Source organism: Ambystoma mexicanum, chromosome 6q, assembly GCF_040938575.1.
Source record: "Ambystoma mexicanum isolate Mex_15411 chromosome 6q, UKY_AmexF1_1, whole genome shotgun sequence".
NCBI lineage: Eukaryota > Metazoa > Chordata > Amphibia > Caudata > Ambystomatidae > Ambystoma > Ambystoma mexicanum.
The window spans coordinates 998,895,278-998,913,225 of record NC_090937.1 but is presented as its reverse complement, the minus strand read 5'-3'; the positions used below and the strand labels follow the sequence as shown (position 1 = coordinate 998,913,225).

The 17,948-nt window shown below is 44.6% G+C and overlaps 1 protein-coding gene across 2 annotated transcripts in view; it reads right to left on the bottom strand.

The window, feature by feature from the left end:
• LOC138516426 (cytochrome P450 4V2-like) overlaps positions 1-17,948 on the bottom strand; it is a 1,267,862-nt gene that overhangs the window by 664,554 nt on the left and 585,360 nt on the right. For both annotated transcript variants that reach the window (XM_069631546.1, XM_069631545.1), the window contains one exon: positions 6,278-6,347. In XM_069631546.1, coding sequence (XP_069487647.1) covers positions 6,278-6,347 — 70 coding nt within the window. The remainder of the gene's footprint in view (positions 1-6,277; positions 6,348-17,948) is intronic.

The window sequence follows — 17,948 nt, the reverse complement described above, 5'->3', positions numbered from 1 at the left end:
AATATCGCAGTTTCCGTATAGGAGCACAACCTGGCCAATTCCCAGCAAACATTATATAGATATACCCAACTTAACTTCTACCCTTAACCAAATGGAATAAAGTGCTTTTAACAATCTTATGCTGTTGGTGTTGATACAGTGATTCCAGAAAAGCATGTCCCCAATTGTTTCCATATTATGTACATGCTTTCCCAGATGAGTAATTATATCATCTGTAATTGCCAAACATTCCGTGAGTACATGCTTAGCTGTCTCAAGATGTTCCAAATTCTTACAGAGACGGCAATAGCGTTGATCTTTGGGTAGCTTATCTATCACCCCTGTAGTCATCTTTATGGGAAGATATTCAATTCTTAGTAGCAATATAAATCTCCTGAGCCTAAGAGATGGGCATAGCGACAGATATGTCTGCGGCTTCTTATATGTGTATAATCTATTTTGCACAAAGCTATATTATTTTAGCTTGCGTAGATGGTCAAAATTTTCAAGCCAGTCCCACAGCTCTAACCCTCTCCCCATAAGGGATTGCATCGCTTCAGTATATGACCCTTCACGATGTCTCCAACAGATGTCTTTAAGTAATTTTTCCATTTGATCTTTAACTTCTCTAATGGGACCCTCAGTGTTACTTTTTAGAGAGAATGACATTAGTAGGGCATTACCCTTGCCATTCACCATTTTTAAATAAAATCCCATTCTCTTTTTCAATACCTGCGCTTTTAATGATATAAGCCCCTGCTCCAATCTTTATATTGACATAGGTATACAAGCCGGAAGTCCCAGGATCCTTCGCCAGAATTTTCCCTCCACAATTTGTAGCCAATCCAGATCCATTTTAATCAGGGATTCAAGGCCATAAACTATCATGGGGGAAGAAACCTGAATATAAAGATGACAGGTTCCCCATAGAGTAAGGCCCCCCTGTCTAGTTGTAAAGCTTTTGAAAAGGGCAGTAATTTTTGCTGCTCTTGTTTTTCGGTGGCGTTTACATGTAGAGTAGTCGCCTTTGGGTTCTAGCTCTATCCCAAGATATTTATATACCGGGGCATATGAAATTTCCACACTATCAATGCGAAGCAGTACACGTGAAGATCTTTTACTTGTGTATCTCATCACTTGTGTCTTCTCCGCATTAATAGTGAGCCTGTTATGTGCAGAATATTCCCAAAGGGCTATTGCCGAGCGTCGTAATCCACTGATAGTATGATCAAATATAACTATATCATCCGCATATGCGAGAACCAAACAAGGGGTTTTACCTATGCTGGGAGGGCAATTTTTTGCAGTAGCTATTTTTAAAGGGATGTCATGAACATATAGATTGTATACAAGTGGAGCAGTCACGCATCCCTGTTTAACCCCTCTATTCTGTAGTACTTCCTCCGACACATGACCGTCCTGATCAAATTTTAATTTCACCTTAGTATTCTGATGTAGTAGCCTAAGGTAATACAAAAGATCAACTGGGCAACCTAGTTTTCGTAGCTTCGTCCAGAGTTTTTCTCGTGGGATAGAGTCGAATGCGGCTTTGAAATCTACAAAGAGAGCATAGAGGGAGGGTTGCCCACCTTGAAGGGCCCTACTGCGCATATAGTCCACAACCAGAAGGTTGTGGGTAGTGGAATACCCCGTTCTAAAGCCGCATTGGAATTTACACAATATATTGGCCTGATCAACCCATTTCTGGAGTTTTCCCAATAAAAGTGAGGCGAAAATTTTGCTAGTACTGTCTAACATAGAAAGTAATCTGTAGTTGTTGGGGTCCACTCTGTTTCCTTTTTTAAATATAGGAATTAGAATGGCCGATTGCCAAGAGCTTGGAATTTTTCCTGTGCTCAGAATTTTTGTGAACAAAATGTTCATTACTACAGACCAAAATTCCGGATTGCTCTTTATTACAATATTGGCCAGTCCATTTGGGCCAGGTGCTCTGGAAGATTTCAATGCTTTAATCGTAGACAAGATGGATTCATAGGAGATGTCTATAGAAGGGTCAGTTGGAATTTTACCTATCTCAGTCATCTCATCGTATTTAGAATCTACATTACGCGTTTCCAGGAACCTGGTCCACTCAACACTAGATATTGGGTTTGCTAACTGCCGAGCCTTGTTCCCCCTGGCTTCATTAAGGAGTGACCATATACTACTAGATTTCCTAGAGCAAATAGTCTGCACCAGCCTTTGCCAGGACCTGTTTCTATCAAGGCTTCTCTTTGCCTTGATATCTGCCCTGTATTTATTCCTTAATTTCTTAGATGTTAAAGTATATATCTCCCAAGTTAAACTAGTTTTCTTTGCTCATCTTAGATTAGCTCTTAATGTTCTTTTAGTATCTCGAATGTATCTGTCGTAAATGGGATTTTTCGTTTGGTCCCTGATCATGCCACCGGTAGACGTTGCAGCATGTTTATCCGAGAACTGGAAGATCCAGTTCTCTACATCATCAATAGACATCTTTATGAATTCTTCTATATTGGGGTAGCAGTTTTTATTAAGAGCTTCTGTAGCAAGTAATACATTCCTATCCCACCAGAAAATGCAGGTCCCTGCATGATTAATTTTTAAATATCCTACCATACAAAATTGGATACGAACTTCTATATTGTCAAAAGAGCATGCTAAAATTGCATGGTCGCTCCAATTATTAGGGATTACTATCATATCTTCAACTGATAGGAGCATGCTTGGAGAGACGAAAACATAGTCCAAAGTGCTAACCATTGCTACATTCCTCCAAGTATGTCTACCCGGATGATCACTTATAGTACGACCATTTATCATCTCAAGATCCCATTTGCGAAAAAAATATACCCAATCTAATCCTTCACTCTCTTCTTTCTGATGTTCCATGGCACATTTAGGATGTATCTTTAGGTTGGCCGTTCTCTGTTCACCTCCTGTCATTTGGGTATTAAAATCTCCTACTACACACACATCCACATTTCCTTCAATGGTTAGCCAACTGGCTAATAGCTCATGCAATGCTTCCTGTAAGGACTCTCTATACACTGCCCCAGGGGGATTGTACAGACAGACAACTAGCAGTTTACCAGGGTTCTCCTTATTTCTTACTATTTCGACTGCTAGCAATTGTTCCTCTTGATTCACGTCCAGCTTTCTAGAACCAAGCCAATTAGCTATCCCAATCCATAGCCCTCCATAGGGCCGTCCTCTTTCTCCTCTTTTGGCTAGTACCTGATGGCCATTATAACCATCCATGTACAGAGGATTCATTGCCAAAGTCTCTTGAAGACAAATACAATTGTAATGAGATAGTTGTGCAATCGGTCCATCTTCATTTAGGAGACGGGCAAAGCCCCTGCAGTTCCATGAATCCAGCAATAATTTTCAATGTCCGGCTGTGACCTTGGGGATAGCCTCTGTCAGCCATCTCAAAATAGACTGTACTTCTGTCATGTCCACCTTCTTTCCAATTGGTATATTAAGACAACCAACGGCCGAACTATCGGTCTCAGCTTCCGATTCAAAACCACCTGTCTCATTATACAACAATTCAGCATCTATCTCGATATCCACCATTGTCAATTCTTTTTTGAAGGTCCTTAATAATTGAGCAGTGGATATAAATTTACAATGTAGAGCTGATACCTTGGAATATGTACCAGTCAAAGGCTCTAAAAATTGAAAATCCTCAGATTGTAATACTCTTAATTGTGGGACAGAAAACAATCTCTTCAAAAATTCAGAGCGAGAGAGCCAGGTACCTTTATCAGATTGATACAAATTTTTTATAATACAGGTACGGTTGCCCCAAACGGCATTATTTTCTTTTATAGAATTTGATGTTGAAAATACAGAGCAGTGAGGACTTCCATGTTTGCTAGCTGTTTTTGGAGTATTTATTGGAACAATGTCGTCCTCAAATATAGACTTGTTCGTTGTATTTTCAAGTTCGTCTACCGCGTCCGGGGCTTCTGTATCCCCAGCAATCAACCAGCTCGTTAGACGGCCATTGCCTAGATCTTTCTGTTTCTTTGCCCAAGCAGCTCTTTTTTTTGCTTTTTTAGAGCGATGAATGGGCTTCCCCATCTCCGGAGGTGACTACTGGTTCTAGCTCCGCAGGATGCTAGCTTATCCCTCTTGCGTTGTTTACGCTGCTCGCGTGGAGGCAGTGTCTCTGGCAATATCTCTGGTTGTTCAGATGTTTCTATGCTTGGGGCAATGGTTTGTGGCTCATGCAGTTCATTTGCTATTGAGATGGCTTCAGTTAAGTTATTTTCCGCCTCCTCAGCCAGGTTCTGTCTGTGCTCTTGGTCACTGAACAAAGCATCTGTATTTGCCAATATTCGCCCAGCAATATTTTTAATGCAAACTGTAACGATGCCACCGATGCCTTTAGTTCAGCAATTTCTGGTACTAATAGGAAATTACTGTTGGTTTTCTCTGTGCCAGTTACCAATGATGTGTCTATAACTAGATTAGGTGAGGCTGATAATCTCACCGATGACCCATCATGAGGCGGCAGTTTGCCATCTTCTTTAACTAAGCTCTCATGCTTTGAGAAGTTCTCATTTTCCAGAGGGGTTATTGTCTGGGGAGTCATACCTCTCTGGATATTCAGACACAGATCTAAAAGAGAGTTATTGTCGATGTCTTCAAAGTTGAGCGAACTGCCCAAATTAGAGATGTTGACCACTGGTTCCATAGGTGTCTCCAGGGCAGTGGAATTAATATCGACTGGCGCATTTAAAGGGAAAAAACCTGTGATCTTTCCTTGATCAACAGGGATTCCCTTCTTGACTTTATTTCTCTTACTTTTATTTTCTTCCATTATAGGTCCCAGGGCTGCCTCCTGTTTCTTTTCCCTTAGATTGTATTTGGAAATAGAAGGTTTTTTAGAGGGTGCCATCAGTTCAAGGGTATAGTCACTAAGTAAGATTAATAGATAAAGTTGAGACAAATTTCGGTAGAAGAGAGGCAAAAATTTAATTCAACAAATATTGTCCCCAATCATCCGGATTCAGCGTCTAATTATATCTTAGTGTTTTGTAGGAACGCTGGTATCCTCTTCCAATCCCGCGATGTCGCCCCCTGTACACGTGGGAAGAGGGCATAGGTGTTGCAACTACTGTTCCAGTTCGCCCACAGAAACCATATGGCTTCCCGTATCCCGTAGCCGAGCGCGCTGGAACTGGAGCGCTGCTCAATTAGTGTCCGCGATCCGCGTTCAGGTCCGGAAATGAAACGAGAGGACCTAGCATCAAGCCGCACCTCAGGTGGCTGCCGTACGACTGATTGCTGTCGTACTACACAGAGGCCGTTTCCGATGCCGACATATAATGAGCGCTCATTCAAAGTTAATCAGTACTCTGCTACCTAATGGGGCAAATGGAAGCAGTGGAGGTATTACAGCAATTTCAAAATAGAGGTAGACAGGAAGAACCTCCTACCCTCTTTTCATATTGCAGTCCTCAGTATTACCGCTTCTTCGTGAGCCAGGCTACCTACTAAACCCCCGATCTGCCAGCCGGCAGTTGTCAGCTGCCAATTTCCTGGTTAGAGGTTAATAACTTTCTCAGGATACGGCAGCACTTGAGCCTGTGTGTAGTAGGCGGCAGCAGACAGACAGGGCAAGGCAGGGAAAGGCTGGCTACGGATGTTTCAAAGTTGCGTCTCCCATGCTTCCCAAACAATACGGGGCCCCGGCGTGTCAAAGGTAGAGGCACTACGCCGCTTTCCCACGAGGTAGTTTCCACAGCTCGGCTCGTCAGACAGGTTCCACAGCCGGGCCTTCTCCTTCGCGCGATTAGAGGAAAGGTCCTAGATCCTAGGCGGGACGTCTCCTGCACATCAAGCACGTCAAGCCGCACCCGATTCGGAGCTCGCGTTCACCAAGCAAAGCCAAGCAGAGCCTCCGTGATCTGGCCGCTTCCGACGCTTCCCGAAACAGCTTCGGGACTATTGATTGATCACAGTTACACAAAAAGCAGGCACTGAAAAAAAGGGAGCGAGCCCCATCTTCACCTCAGTCGCCCACACACCAACTCTACGGAGTCCACATGAATTGGTTATATAGTAGTTTACATATATTGATGCTGTCACCCTATTTTGCTGCAGGGCTGTTTCTCAGTGTTTTCTGGTACCTTTTTTAAATTTGATTTTAGGTCATCTGACCTGGTATACCAATTCATGTTTTGTAGCTCAGGTGCACTTTTAGAGCTGGACACTGACGTGCCTGCCATCATATGTGAAAGGAAGGTGCCATTATATGCAAGAAGTATGGGTTAGAAACATTCCAGAAAAAAGGCACAATTACCTGTAAATGGATTTAACATATTCTGAATCGCTGTTACTCTGTGCATGAATTTTCTTTCCCATTACAGTTTCTAAAAAAAAAAGAACATATTATGAGAATATGGCCACAAGTTTAGCTGTTTGTCTAGGCCTTTCCTGATTCCCAATGTGTGCTACTTAAATTTGCATTCAGGTAGAACCACATCTTGCTTAAAATAACTGTCTTTCATCTGTAATCTACAGTGTATCTCCATGGAATTCAGTGCCATAGTCCCCAGAGAGAAATTAGGAGACCTAGGAAAACTTGGCAAGTTGTGATCAGTGCCTGACATGACTTGAGGTGGAACTCAGGAGACAATGGACCTCATTATAAGTTTGGCGGTGTGGGAATAGTGCTGGCAAAAGTGCTGGTAATTCCGTGACTGGCACTTTTCCTGCCCCGCCAAAATACAACTTTGCTGGTGGGGTTTCACTGATTTATCCCCAGCCAAGAGCTGGAGGTTAATCAGGTCCCCACCAGCAAGAAAATAGCCAGTATTTCTGGCACCAGTATTACCAGTGATATTACAGGCGGTGGAAAGGGTGGTAAATTCCCATTTCATGGAGTTCCACAGGACTCCATGGAGGGGATTGCCGTATTTCTGGCACCGGGGCCTGTGGGACTCCATGGAATGGGGATTTACCGCCCTTTCTGCTGCCTGTAATGATGGTAATACCGGGATATCAGGCAGCAGAAATGGTAGGTCAGTTTCCAGGTATCCCACCAGAATTCCTGGTGGAATACCTGGAAACGTATAATGACCCCCAATATGTGGAGCCACACTGTGATTGGAAAACTGTTTTTATACACAGGGTAATGTGTTTCATAAATCAATGTTGAAATGAGTGGTGCCAGTTATCGCGGTGCAAGCAACTATTTCAGTCTCTATAGAAATGTATTTCTTGCATAACCTTCATTCCATATGTCAGATTAGTGCATCTTTCCAGGACAACATAGTATGACGTATAAAAATAGTACAAAATAGTGGACACATAGACATGAAAACTAGGAGGATTCGTTCAGCATCAAGAGACAAAATTAGGTCATTGCCTCAGCCTAAAAATCCTCAACTTCAGAACTTGAATATTGTGGTCGGAGGCCCCGGGACCACCAAGGTACTCTGATACCGTTCCCTGTATGATTCCCTGGAGTACAGAGGACAGGGACACCGGTTGCAGAGGAACATCTTTGTTCCTTCTGTTCCTACAATGTATTAACTGCTTTTGCCCATGTCACACCCTTTTCACATCCCTTTCCAAGCCCCTCCCTCGTAATCCCACCCGTGACACATAACAATGTCATTAGCTTCCCGACATCACACTGTCACTTGCCAACTCTTCACCATCTCCTTGATAACAGACTTCTGACTCTTCCGGATCCATGCCACTGTTTCTCGATCATCATCCTTTGTTCCATTCTCTTGAAATGTGAGGAATTTCTTGTGACCTGCCGATGTCCATCGTCAGCCATCATCATTGACCCTTTTTTCTCAACAATCACCATAGGATTAGCTTGAAATGCTGAGGAGTGTTTGTGTGTCCTGTGTTGTCACAAGATCAGCACATCAACAACAACTATCCTCAATTTCCGAACATGTCGTTTGGCATTGGACAATGTCTTCATCTTCTCTTTAGCTTTCTCATCTCAATCCCTCATAGGTGCATCCTCTTGGATATTGTCCTCTGGTTTGGGAAGATGGAGTATCCTTGTTCTCACTTTTTGCCCAAACATTACTTCTGATGGGGCCTTCTCTGTAGATCTATGAGGTGTGTTCCTGTAATCTCTCAGTAGTTTATAGAGCAACTATGAAAAAGGTTTCTGCATTAGGTGTGCAACCTGGAGTGCTCTCTTTAGGTTGCTCATACATCATTCTACCGTTCCGTTGGCCTGAGGTCACAGTGGGGTAACTCGTCTGTGCTTGAACCCCATGTATTCCGCAAATGTTCTGAAATCTTGGCTAGTAATTGGGGGTCCGTTGTCTGACTTTTCACTTTGGGAATCCCATATGCCGTGAACATTCTGTTGAGGGTCGGGACAAAGTAGTGTGCCGCTGTGGACCATACTGGATGGGCTTCCAGAAACCATGATCATTCAACCATCCCTACCAACACATATTGCCTCCCCATCCCTGGGGCCGAAGAAGTTGATGGCTACTGTGTCCCATGCTCTCTCGAGTGACTGTGTCATCTGTAGCGGTTCGGTGTGAGTGTGTGGTGTTATGACACTGCTGGTGGGACATCTCTTCAGTAACTCTTCTACTTGGTTATCTAACGGGAACAACACTTTTTGTCTCAGTAGACGTTTGGTTGACACAATGCCCCTATGCCAATTCAAACACCCGGCATGGCAGGTCTCTGGGATCATGATCTTTGTTCTTTTCAATAATAATCCATCTTGCCACAGCTATTATTCTTCCTTTACCTGCAGTAGGCTCTTGGTGTCATTCTATACATCTGGTAACGCCCCTTCCTCCGCTCTCTTGCCATGTTTCCAGCCCCATGTTTTTAGGCACCATGTTATAATTTGGAAGGCCTGATCATTTTCAGACTCCTGAAGGATCAGTCGATCGTCTATTCTGTTGGGTAAGAATTAGTGCAGTCCAACTGGTGTGGGACTATACAAGACTTATCTCCTTGGTAATAGGTAACCCACCTTTTAATATAGGCCTGTAATACACAAGTTGGTAGTAAGACTGAGCAGCCAAGCGTATCTTAAGAGGGGTAATGTGAGAGCTGTAGAGCTGTGCAATGAAACCAGTAAGTACAAGTATCCAATTAAACACTTTAACACTTAAAGTTATATAATTCATATGTATTTATTTATACACAAAGACATTTAAAGCATTCTTTAAAAAGAAGTAATTAGTTGTAACATTAATCCCAAGTTAGGATTCAATTCAAAAAATGAACAATAAAGCAATTGAGTAATTAATTCATATTTTACACATGTGCCAGCACCCGGAGCTGAAATCATTTATACAGTATCACCTTTGCAATATTGAGTTTTCAAGGAGGGAAAGGTTAGGGTTAGATCAGAACAGACAGATATGTTATAAGAACAGTTAGATTCGCCCAAAGGGATGCAGGCAGTCTATTATCCCAGCATTACAGTGTTCAACATTTAAAACCTGTAAGGGAACATGCACTGCCAAAGCCAATAGGTTCAAATGGAGGCCTTTTTAGATATCTTAGATAGCCAGTGTTCAATAGAGAAATCACAGCGATTCAAGAGGAGTCGCCTTGAGAAAGCACAAGCTGTAAGGCCAATGCGGTAAGTTGAGGTCAACTTAGTGTTGGGTTAAATCGCACTCCCAAAGATAGGAAGCACCCAAAATGGCAAAAGGATATTATGCCCCACAGTACCTTGAAATTGAAGAAAGTGTTCCAGCTGGTTGCCTTCATGATGAAATGAACTAGACCCTTGTTCCTGGTCCTTGGTTGTCGTGACAAAAGGGAGAACATCTGGCGAGCTCCTGTGGCAGCACTCGAGAGAGAGGCGGACTCGGAAGCAGTGGATTTCCATCAATCCAGCTACTCTTTGTGTGTGGTTTTGGCACCTTTTTCTCAGCGCCAAAGAAGAATGAAATGCTCTGGTTAGGATCTCCTTGATCCCTCAGTCCTGGACTCTGCTGAGGGGACTCTGGATGCAGATTTCCTGCTTCTGTAGGACCCTCTGGATGCCCACGAAGATCTGGCTGGATTCAGACTTCGGAAGACAATGCACTCACAAGTGGTCAAGGTACCCCAGGTATTGGGCTTCTGTCTGCACCCTTGGAAAGACACAACAAGTCGGAGGTTGCGCCAAAATAGAGTTTGTCTCGAGGCTAGTTGGTTCCACCATCCTAACGGAGGAAGTCATCCTTTACGAGTCATCGCTGTTGATTCAAAAATGGGGTAAGCACAGCTGCAGGGCTTTACTGGGCACTTTGCGGTCAAGGTGTTTGCTGCTGGTGGCTTCTCTCATCTTCTGCTTCTGATGTTCTCTTCCAGTGGTTGACGCTGCTCTTAGTCCCAAAAACCTCGATTTTTATGCAAGTTCCCATTCATTTACACCCCTGACCTCCAGGACAGCCAGCTAGCCAATTGGAACTGGTTTCACTCAGGCACACCTAGAGACAAAAGGCAGGGAAGTTTCAGATTTCCCTCCCTCACTTGCTGCCTTTCCATACACAGTGGAGCCTGGGCGGGCTTCAGGCCCAAAGCCTGCCAAAGGCAAACTACACAAAGGCCTCAAACCTGATGCAAACTACTAAAATCCCAGAAGAAACTAACAAGAAATGGTGAAAAAAGAAGACAGGGGCCATTTTGTGAAAATGGTCACCCTTTGGTACGGCACTGCAAATAAGGTATCAGCATGCAGATACATGTCACTAGGTAGTAAAAAAGAAAACACTGCCATCAGCCATTCAAGTGAGTTAGTGTAACAAAAGTTTACATCAGGAATGGGTTAAAGGAATTACTATGTAACCCCCAGCACTCCACACAGGGTGGTGTGTGCCTACCCCACAAAGTAAAGGTAAGTTAAAAAGGGCCATCTTACTATTCTTGGAACAGTAGTTCACCCAAGAAAATGTAGTTAAACACTAAGAGAAGTCCAAGGGACTTCTGAGTGGCAATGTACAAAAGGTGCTGTGTGTCACAATGCAAAGCAGATGCGTATGGTGTTTACCAGACTCCATAAAACAGTAGGGAAAATAGAAAATCATAGTCAGAAAAACACATGAGTGAATGAGAAAAAGGTCCCACTGACTCAGGAGTAAAAATTAAAAAGACCTGAGTCCAGTAAAAGAGCTGGGGGTCTCTAAGATTGAAGGGAATTGGCACAGAAATGAAAATTCTCCCTAACATGTTCCATTCAGCGTTGCATGGTGCACTGCATAGGTGATCCGTTCCACGGGGCGTCTAGAAAGAAAATCAGTCCTGCTGATTAGCAGTTACCCACCCATACAGCTTTCTTAATCATTCACACAACACCAACTAGAGCACTTCATTCACACAGATACACAGAATCATATATCTCTGTGAGTGAAGTGTTCTTGTGGGTGTTGTGTGAAGGATTGAGAGAGGCTGTATTGGTGAATGATGTATTGTATGCATGTGTATATGAATGTGTGGGCCCGGCCTTGGAGGGGGCATTGGTGCAGCAGTGGCGACTCCTCCATAATGTTTTAGGCAGCACTGACCCACCGGCACCCCACACTCATTATGGAGGAGTCAGGAGCCAGCCCACTGTTAATATTGAGCACTCACTCAGCTGGTATTTGCAGCTGTGGCAGCACTACTGGGCTGGCTTGAACTGTCAAAGGGGAACACGGTTTCCTTTGACAGTTCTGTTCCCTAGCCACACATGCACAATGAGAAATACAAGGCTGGGGTGATTTCTTCCCCAGCCTTGCATAGCCCACTGGGAATGCAGGCCGGGGAGCTTCATGTTTGTATGTGCGATGGAGAAGGCGCTCCTGCGCCCCTCTGCACATATAAAGCAAGAGGGGCACTTCATCATCAGCGCCCCGGCTCCTGCATGCATGTGAAGGAACCAGAATGTTGTTGCTTCCTGATTCCTGTGCGTTCTATGCGGGTGCTGGAGCACTAGAAGGAAACTTCAGTACCAGGGCAGAAGGCTAGTTAATGTTAATTTAAATATGTGTATGGATGCATATATGCTTGTGTTATGAGTGAGTGTAAGATGGCGGGTGCACATGTGAGTGAGCGAGTGCATGCTGTGTGTGACTATTGTGTAAATGTTTCTGTGTTTGTGTTTTTGCTGGGCTGGGAAGCTGATTTTGGCAGGCGGGGGAGGATGTTTGTACAACAATGACAGTAAAAAAATACCTTTGTTGTATAACCCCCCACCTGTCAAAATTAGCTCCCGTTGGTGGCCCAGTGGACAGAGATGGTATTATTTTTACTGGGCATTTATAATAGATGTCTAGTAAAAGATGCCATGCCTGCCCTTTGGATGCCTCGCTAACACACATAATCACACTGATTGTGTGCATGTGGGAGGAGCTGGAGGGCCCATGAGTGGGCATGTCATTTTTTGACTGGGCATATATTATAGATGCCTATTAAAAAATACCATGCCTGCACCCTGTGTCCGCATGTGCCTCGTATACAGACATAATCACATTTAATGTGTATGGGCCTCATTACAACCCAGGCGGTAAGTTCCCTACTTTACCACCATGGTGTAAACTCTGTTTACACCATGGTGGATGGCGGATTTACCACCCCATTCCAAGGTGAGTGGGGCGGTAAATTCCCATTCCCCATTTACCCTTCCCCATTCCCATTTTTGCCCCATAGGGCATAATGGGAGTGGGGAAGGCGCTAATTACGGCACCGTAAATTACGGTGCCGTAATTAGCACCAAGGCGGGTTAGCGCCTTGCATTTTAACGCCTGCTAAAAGCAGGCGTTAAAATGGTAATCAGGCGTTAAGGGTTAACGGCGCCGACAGCGCCATTAAACCCTTAACGCCTGGGTTGTAATGAGGGCCCATGTATTAGCTGCTGGGGTGAACAGGGGGCAGCCATGGCATTTTTGAAGGGGCATCTATGATAAAAGAATACCTGGCTACCCAGCATCTCACATGCACACAATTGTTAATGGGTGTCTGTGAGGTGCTGGTGCCCCAGAGGGCTGGCCTGGCATTATTTACTGGGCATATATGCACTGTAAAAAATGCCATGGGTGTCCCTTGGGACCTCAGTGCCCCGCACACATAATCTGCGTCCTATGCCCCCCAGCACCTTGCAGACACATACACAAACATGATCACATTCATAATGAATGTGATTATGTGTGAGTGTGAGGCGCTTGCACACTAGGGGGCAAGCATGACATTTTTTGCTGGGCATCTATGATAAAGCAAGCATGATGAACACTATTATATGGCTAATCTAGCCATTTCTTACTGTAGCATGACATTTTATATTGGGCATCTTTGATGAAGAAAGCATGATACGTCTCATTGCGTGGTAGGACTGTTATTTTTGGTGCAACTACTCTAGCCATTTCTTACTGTGGCGTGACATTTTGTATTGGGCATCTATGATAAAGCAAGGATGATAAGTGTTATTATGTAGTTAGACTGGTATTTTGGTGCATTCAGTTTGGACATGTTTTCATAACGTGACATGCATTTTGAATGGTAAAACCATATGTCTTTATGTGGGGATAAAACCATATATTAACAGAACAAGCATGGACATGATTTCTTATAGTCTCATTACTGGCATTATGTGATAAGTAAACATGAATATGTTCTTACATGGGAATACTGGCATATGTTGGTGCAGCCAGCATGGAAATATATGGGCACAACCAGCTGGCACATGTTGCGGTCAAAGGCATCTTGAAAATGTGTTAAGGAAAGGCTCCTGTGCACTGTTGGTGACTTGCATATATTGGATTTTTTCAAGAGTTATCCTACACAACCAGTTGCAAACTTTCGGTCTTTTTACCCAACTTTTTAAACAAGTGTTGTGTAAAATGCACAAATTTAATCTGTTCTTTAAAAAAATGTATTGTGGGCAGATCTCCCCGAATCCCACTTGATAGTTTCACGATCCCTTGCTGCGCTTGGTTGCTAGGGCAGATATAGGGGAAATATGTACACCACTACACTTAAAATATTCACCAGTCGCCACTGAGTAAACTATGGCTGACGTTGTGGTGATAGATAGATCCCGGTGCAACAAATATATCACTTGGGAAAGTTCCTGCACATGTGGGCCCCAGCAGAAGGAGACTACCTGGCCACTGTGCGGACATATCCACTATCTTCGGCTAGGCACCGCCCTGGATGAGGTTAGAGGAGTGAGGAGCAGGCAGACTACCCTTTCTGATATGGTACGTATCGTTGAAAGGGCCTACATGCATACAAAAGAAATGTTTTAATAGAGTGGGCACGAAATGCACTTATTACAAGGAGGGATACTCGACTGGTGCTGTCGATTGGCAGTGGCTAAAATGACCCCTGGCCTGATGCCGCTGGAGGGCTTGAGGAATCACAAGACGAGGAAATAAGGACAGGTGACTGAAAGTACTCGACAGACCCTGTGGTGTCAGAGGGAGACACTGTCAAGGCTTTGACAACTTAGAGAGTAGCAAGGGACAGTTTGGCAGCAGAATGAAGCCATCGACAATTTTGATTCTGTCTTCCATTAAAACACAAACAGTGAGGGTGGGGTGCCCGGATGAAACGTCTTTCAGGGCCCACGCGATCAATCAGTGATGGCATGATCCCCATTACAAGTGTCAAGCTGTGCCCATCCAGCTTGACATGGGTTATTGTGGACAGAAAAGCAGATCTCTAGGTGTGCCTGCCTTCGGTGTAGTTGCAGAAGCGGACACCCCTAAGGAGTGTCAGATTACCAAATTAGTTTAAAGCTTTACAGCTGGGTCCAACAGCTGTCAAAACGGTAAAGGTTCATGAGCTGCTTGAGATTCTTATGCTGCACCAGTGTGTTCTTGGGCTTCAACCACAATGTTGTGTTTTCTGACTCGTTAGGGCTCGTCACCTGATTTCTTATGCTACTAAAACACCAGTAGAACCATTAATTCAACCTTTAAATGATTGGAAAGGGGCAACACTATGCCAAAGGCAACCTGCCAGTCATTGGTTTAGTAAAACATATTGCAGAAGCATCAGCAGGGCAGAAGCCCAAAACCTTTTGTTGCACAGGCCCCATATCTGCCCCCACCACTCCTGTTTCCACAATGTGTACTTTGGTCTCATCCCTGAGGCCCTGGAGTAAGTCACCTGCATGGGAGCATGTAGCCAGACTTTCAAGTGACCTTGAGCCCACTAAGATAGTCCCTTTTGCTATTCTGTTTGTCTAGCTGTGAATCCCCAGACTGACTTCGGTCGAGGCTCCTTAAAGGGTACATGGTATCTACACTGGTATGCTCATTGAGCAAAGAGCACTACAATGACCCACGTTTTGTGGTAAAACATGCTATGGGAGAAGCAGGCCTTTGCCAATTTACATCAGGAATACCCTAGGCAAACAAAACAATGTCTCCTCACGAATCTAACAGTGGCCTAAATTGATTCAGGGTGATTTGTTCGGGGGGAAAAACGAATCCCAAAAGAACAATTTCTTTTCTCCCTCTTTGACTGCATATATATGCGGGTGGAAACTCCTTGCAACCCTCCCTTACACCTCCACATTTTTTATTAACTTTGCCCCCTCCCCGCACCTATATATATGCAGCCAAATTGGGCATCCCATATTCAGTCTTTTGGAATTCAGTCTATTTGCCCTCAATCTTTTTGGCTAATACCGCCTACGTTCACAGGTGCATTTGGTAATACAGAAACAATGTGTGCCCACTTTTTAATAACAATGTCTACAGGTCAAATAGTTACCACCAGAAACACAAAAGTAGAGGTTTGGGGTGCTTTGTTAACACATGAGGCAACATGAAAAATGGGACTATGTAACCCATTGGTGAGATAGATACCTTTTACACTGGGGTTACTCATTATAGTTACTCATTATGGCGACCAAAGGTGCACACCCGCTATGCTTGAATTCATTGTATTCAATCATTTTATTTAATGTTATTGTTTTGAGATGATACAATATGTGCGAAGTGTTATAAGTCATGGGCATAGAAAACTAGAGAGGGGGCATTTAGAATGTTATGTGTGGGACAATGGGAAGGACATCCCTGATGCAGGGTTAGTTGGCTAGTGGCACTGGTTAAAGCCTTTAGAACACCTATCCTCTTTCCGAATGTGCGGGTTGGCCCTGGCGATGTGAGGGAGCAGATTCAAGTCCCCAGGGATGCGGCCTGTAAAGTAACAGAGTGACCGTGGACAAAGACGGAGACCCAGAACATGTGAGCAAGGCACCCCAGCACTGGATTGGGTGCAGTTGTGTTTGCTGGAAAAGGGCCTCTTTATGCCAGCCTTACCCAGGCAGAGAGACACCCATGGAAAGCCAGGAGCTTCTTGTGCCATACTGCGGCACCACAGGTGCCGCCTGCAACTTCAGAATGACAGGACTGGACAGGGCAGAGTGCAGATAAGCCATCCATGTGAGCTGCAGTGGAGGCCAGAGATAGAGTGAGCCCACCCAGAGTGAAGCGAACCAGACAGGCTAGAGAGTAATAGTAACTGGATCCCCACGTGGCAAGCGGTTAATAATCACCAGCATCACATGCTGGGTATTCCATATTCCTACGTGGAATTGGAGCAGGATGGTCCATTGGCTATTGAAAACATTGGGTCAGTGAAGGGCTAATTACTGGAGAAGGCAATTGGTCTCATTATAAGTTTGCCGGTCCGGTAGTAACGGCGCCGGTAAGCTTCCGGCAATGTTACTATCGGACCGGCAAACTACGAGTTCTGCTCGCGGGTGCCTTTTTGTTCACCAGGTATGACCTGTCGGGCGTACCGGCACCCGCGAGCAGAGCATGTCGGTTGCACCGGCAACGGCTATTTTTAAAAATATATTTATGGGGAAAAATATTTTCTGGCGCATGCGAATAGGAAATTATCAGGTCGGGCAAGGCCGTAATGACCCGGTAATTGCCCATTTGCAGGTGCTGGAAATAAAATGATACCGGCGGCAGCCTTGCCGGTTTAACCCACACGGCTACCGCCAGTATCATAATCAGGCCTAATGACTGGGAAGTCTAGTGCTGAATTTGAGCCTGATGTTAAAGTGTTGCATGGATATTGATTTAATTTTCTATGGTCAAATGTGTCCCTAGTTGCCTGAAATGGCCCCCTTAGAGCTATCATTCTAACTTCCGTACATGGCGACTTGAGCAGATTGGCATGATATGGTATTTCTTATTTGTAAAGCACAGCTGTGACCCATAGGGTATCCTGGCGCTAGAGAAAGCAAGAAAGGGCATTGAAAAGCACCGAAAATCTGGTGAACAGGACATCATATCCTCCTACCACAAATGGCCTAAATCTTTAGTGGAAACAGGAAGTCCTTTAATTGCTTCCTAAATGCTGGATAGCTTTCAGTAGCTTGCGGCATCAATGGGAGACTATTCCAAAGATTTGGAGCTACTCCTGAAAAGAGTGCAATGCTCGCGATCGTTTGTACTTACACAGCCTTTCCCGAAGGTACTCGAGCCCCTGTGTTAAAGTAGGCTCTATGTACCAAACAAAGGCCTCATCACAAATCCGGTGGTAACACTTTTCCGGCAACTGACTTCCCGGTGCCACCGGGACATTACAAGCCCTGGCAGATCAGAAAGTCAGGCGCTGGAAACAGTTAGTTCCCATTACCATGGAGGCGAACAGTGCTGGTGCTTCCAAGAAAACTCTGCGGGCAGGGGCCATTACGCCCAGCAGGTCAGAACTGCCGGGCGCAACGGCCCCCACCCGCAGAGTTGTAGTTTGGCAGTCCGGAAATGGGTGCAGGTACAGTGTGACCGACACCCATAATTCCAGACCGCCACACTTGTAATGAGGCCCATAGTCTCTTAAAGATTATTCTGGCCTCCAGTGGGAGCCAATGCAGTTTTTCTCTGTGTGGGGAAACATGGGTCAGTCTAGGAGATTTAGTAGCAAGCCTTGCGGCTGAATTTTGCAGAACCTGCAGGCGTTTAATCCGAAATTTTGGCTGTGCTAGTAGTGTTGCATTGCAGCAATCGATTGTTCCTGATATGGAAGCCGAAATC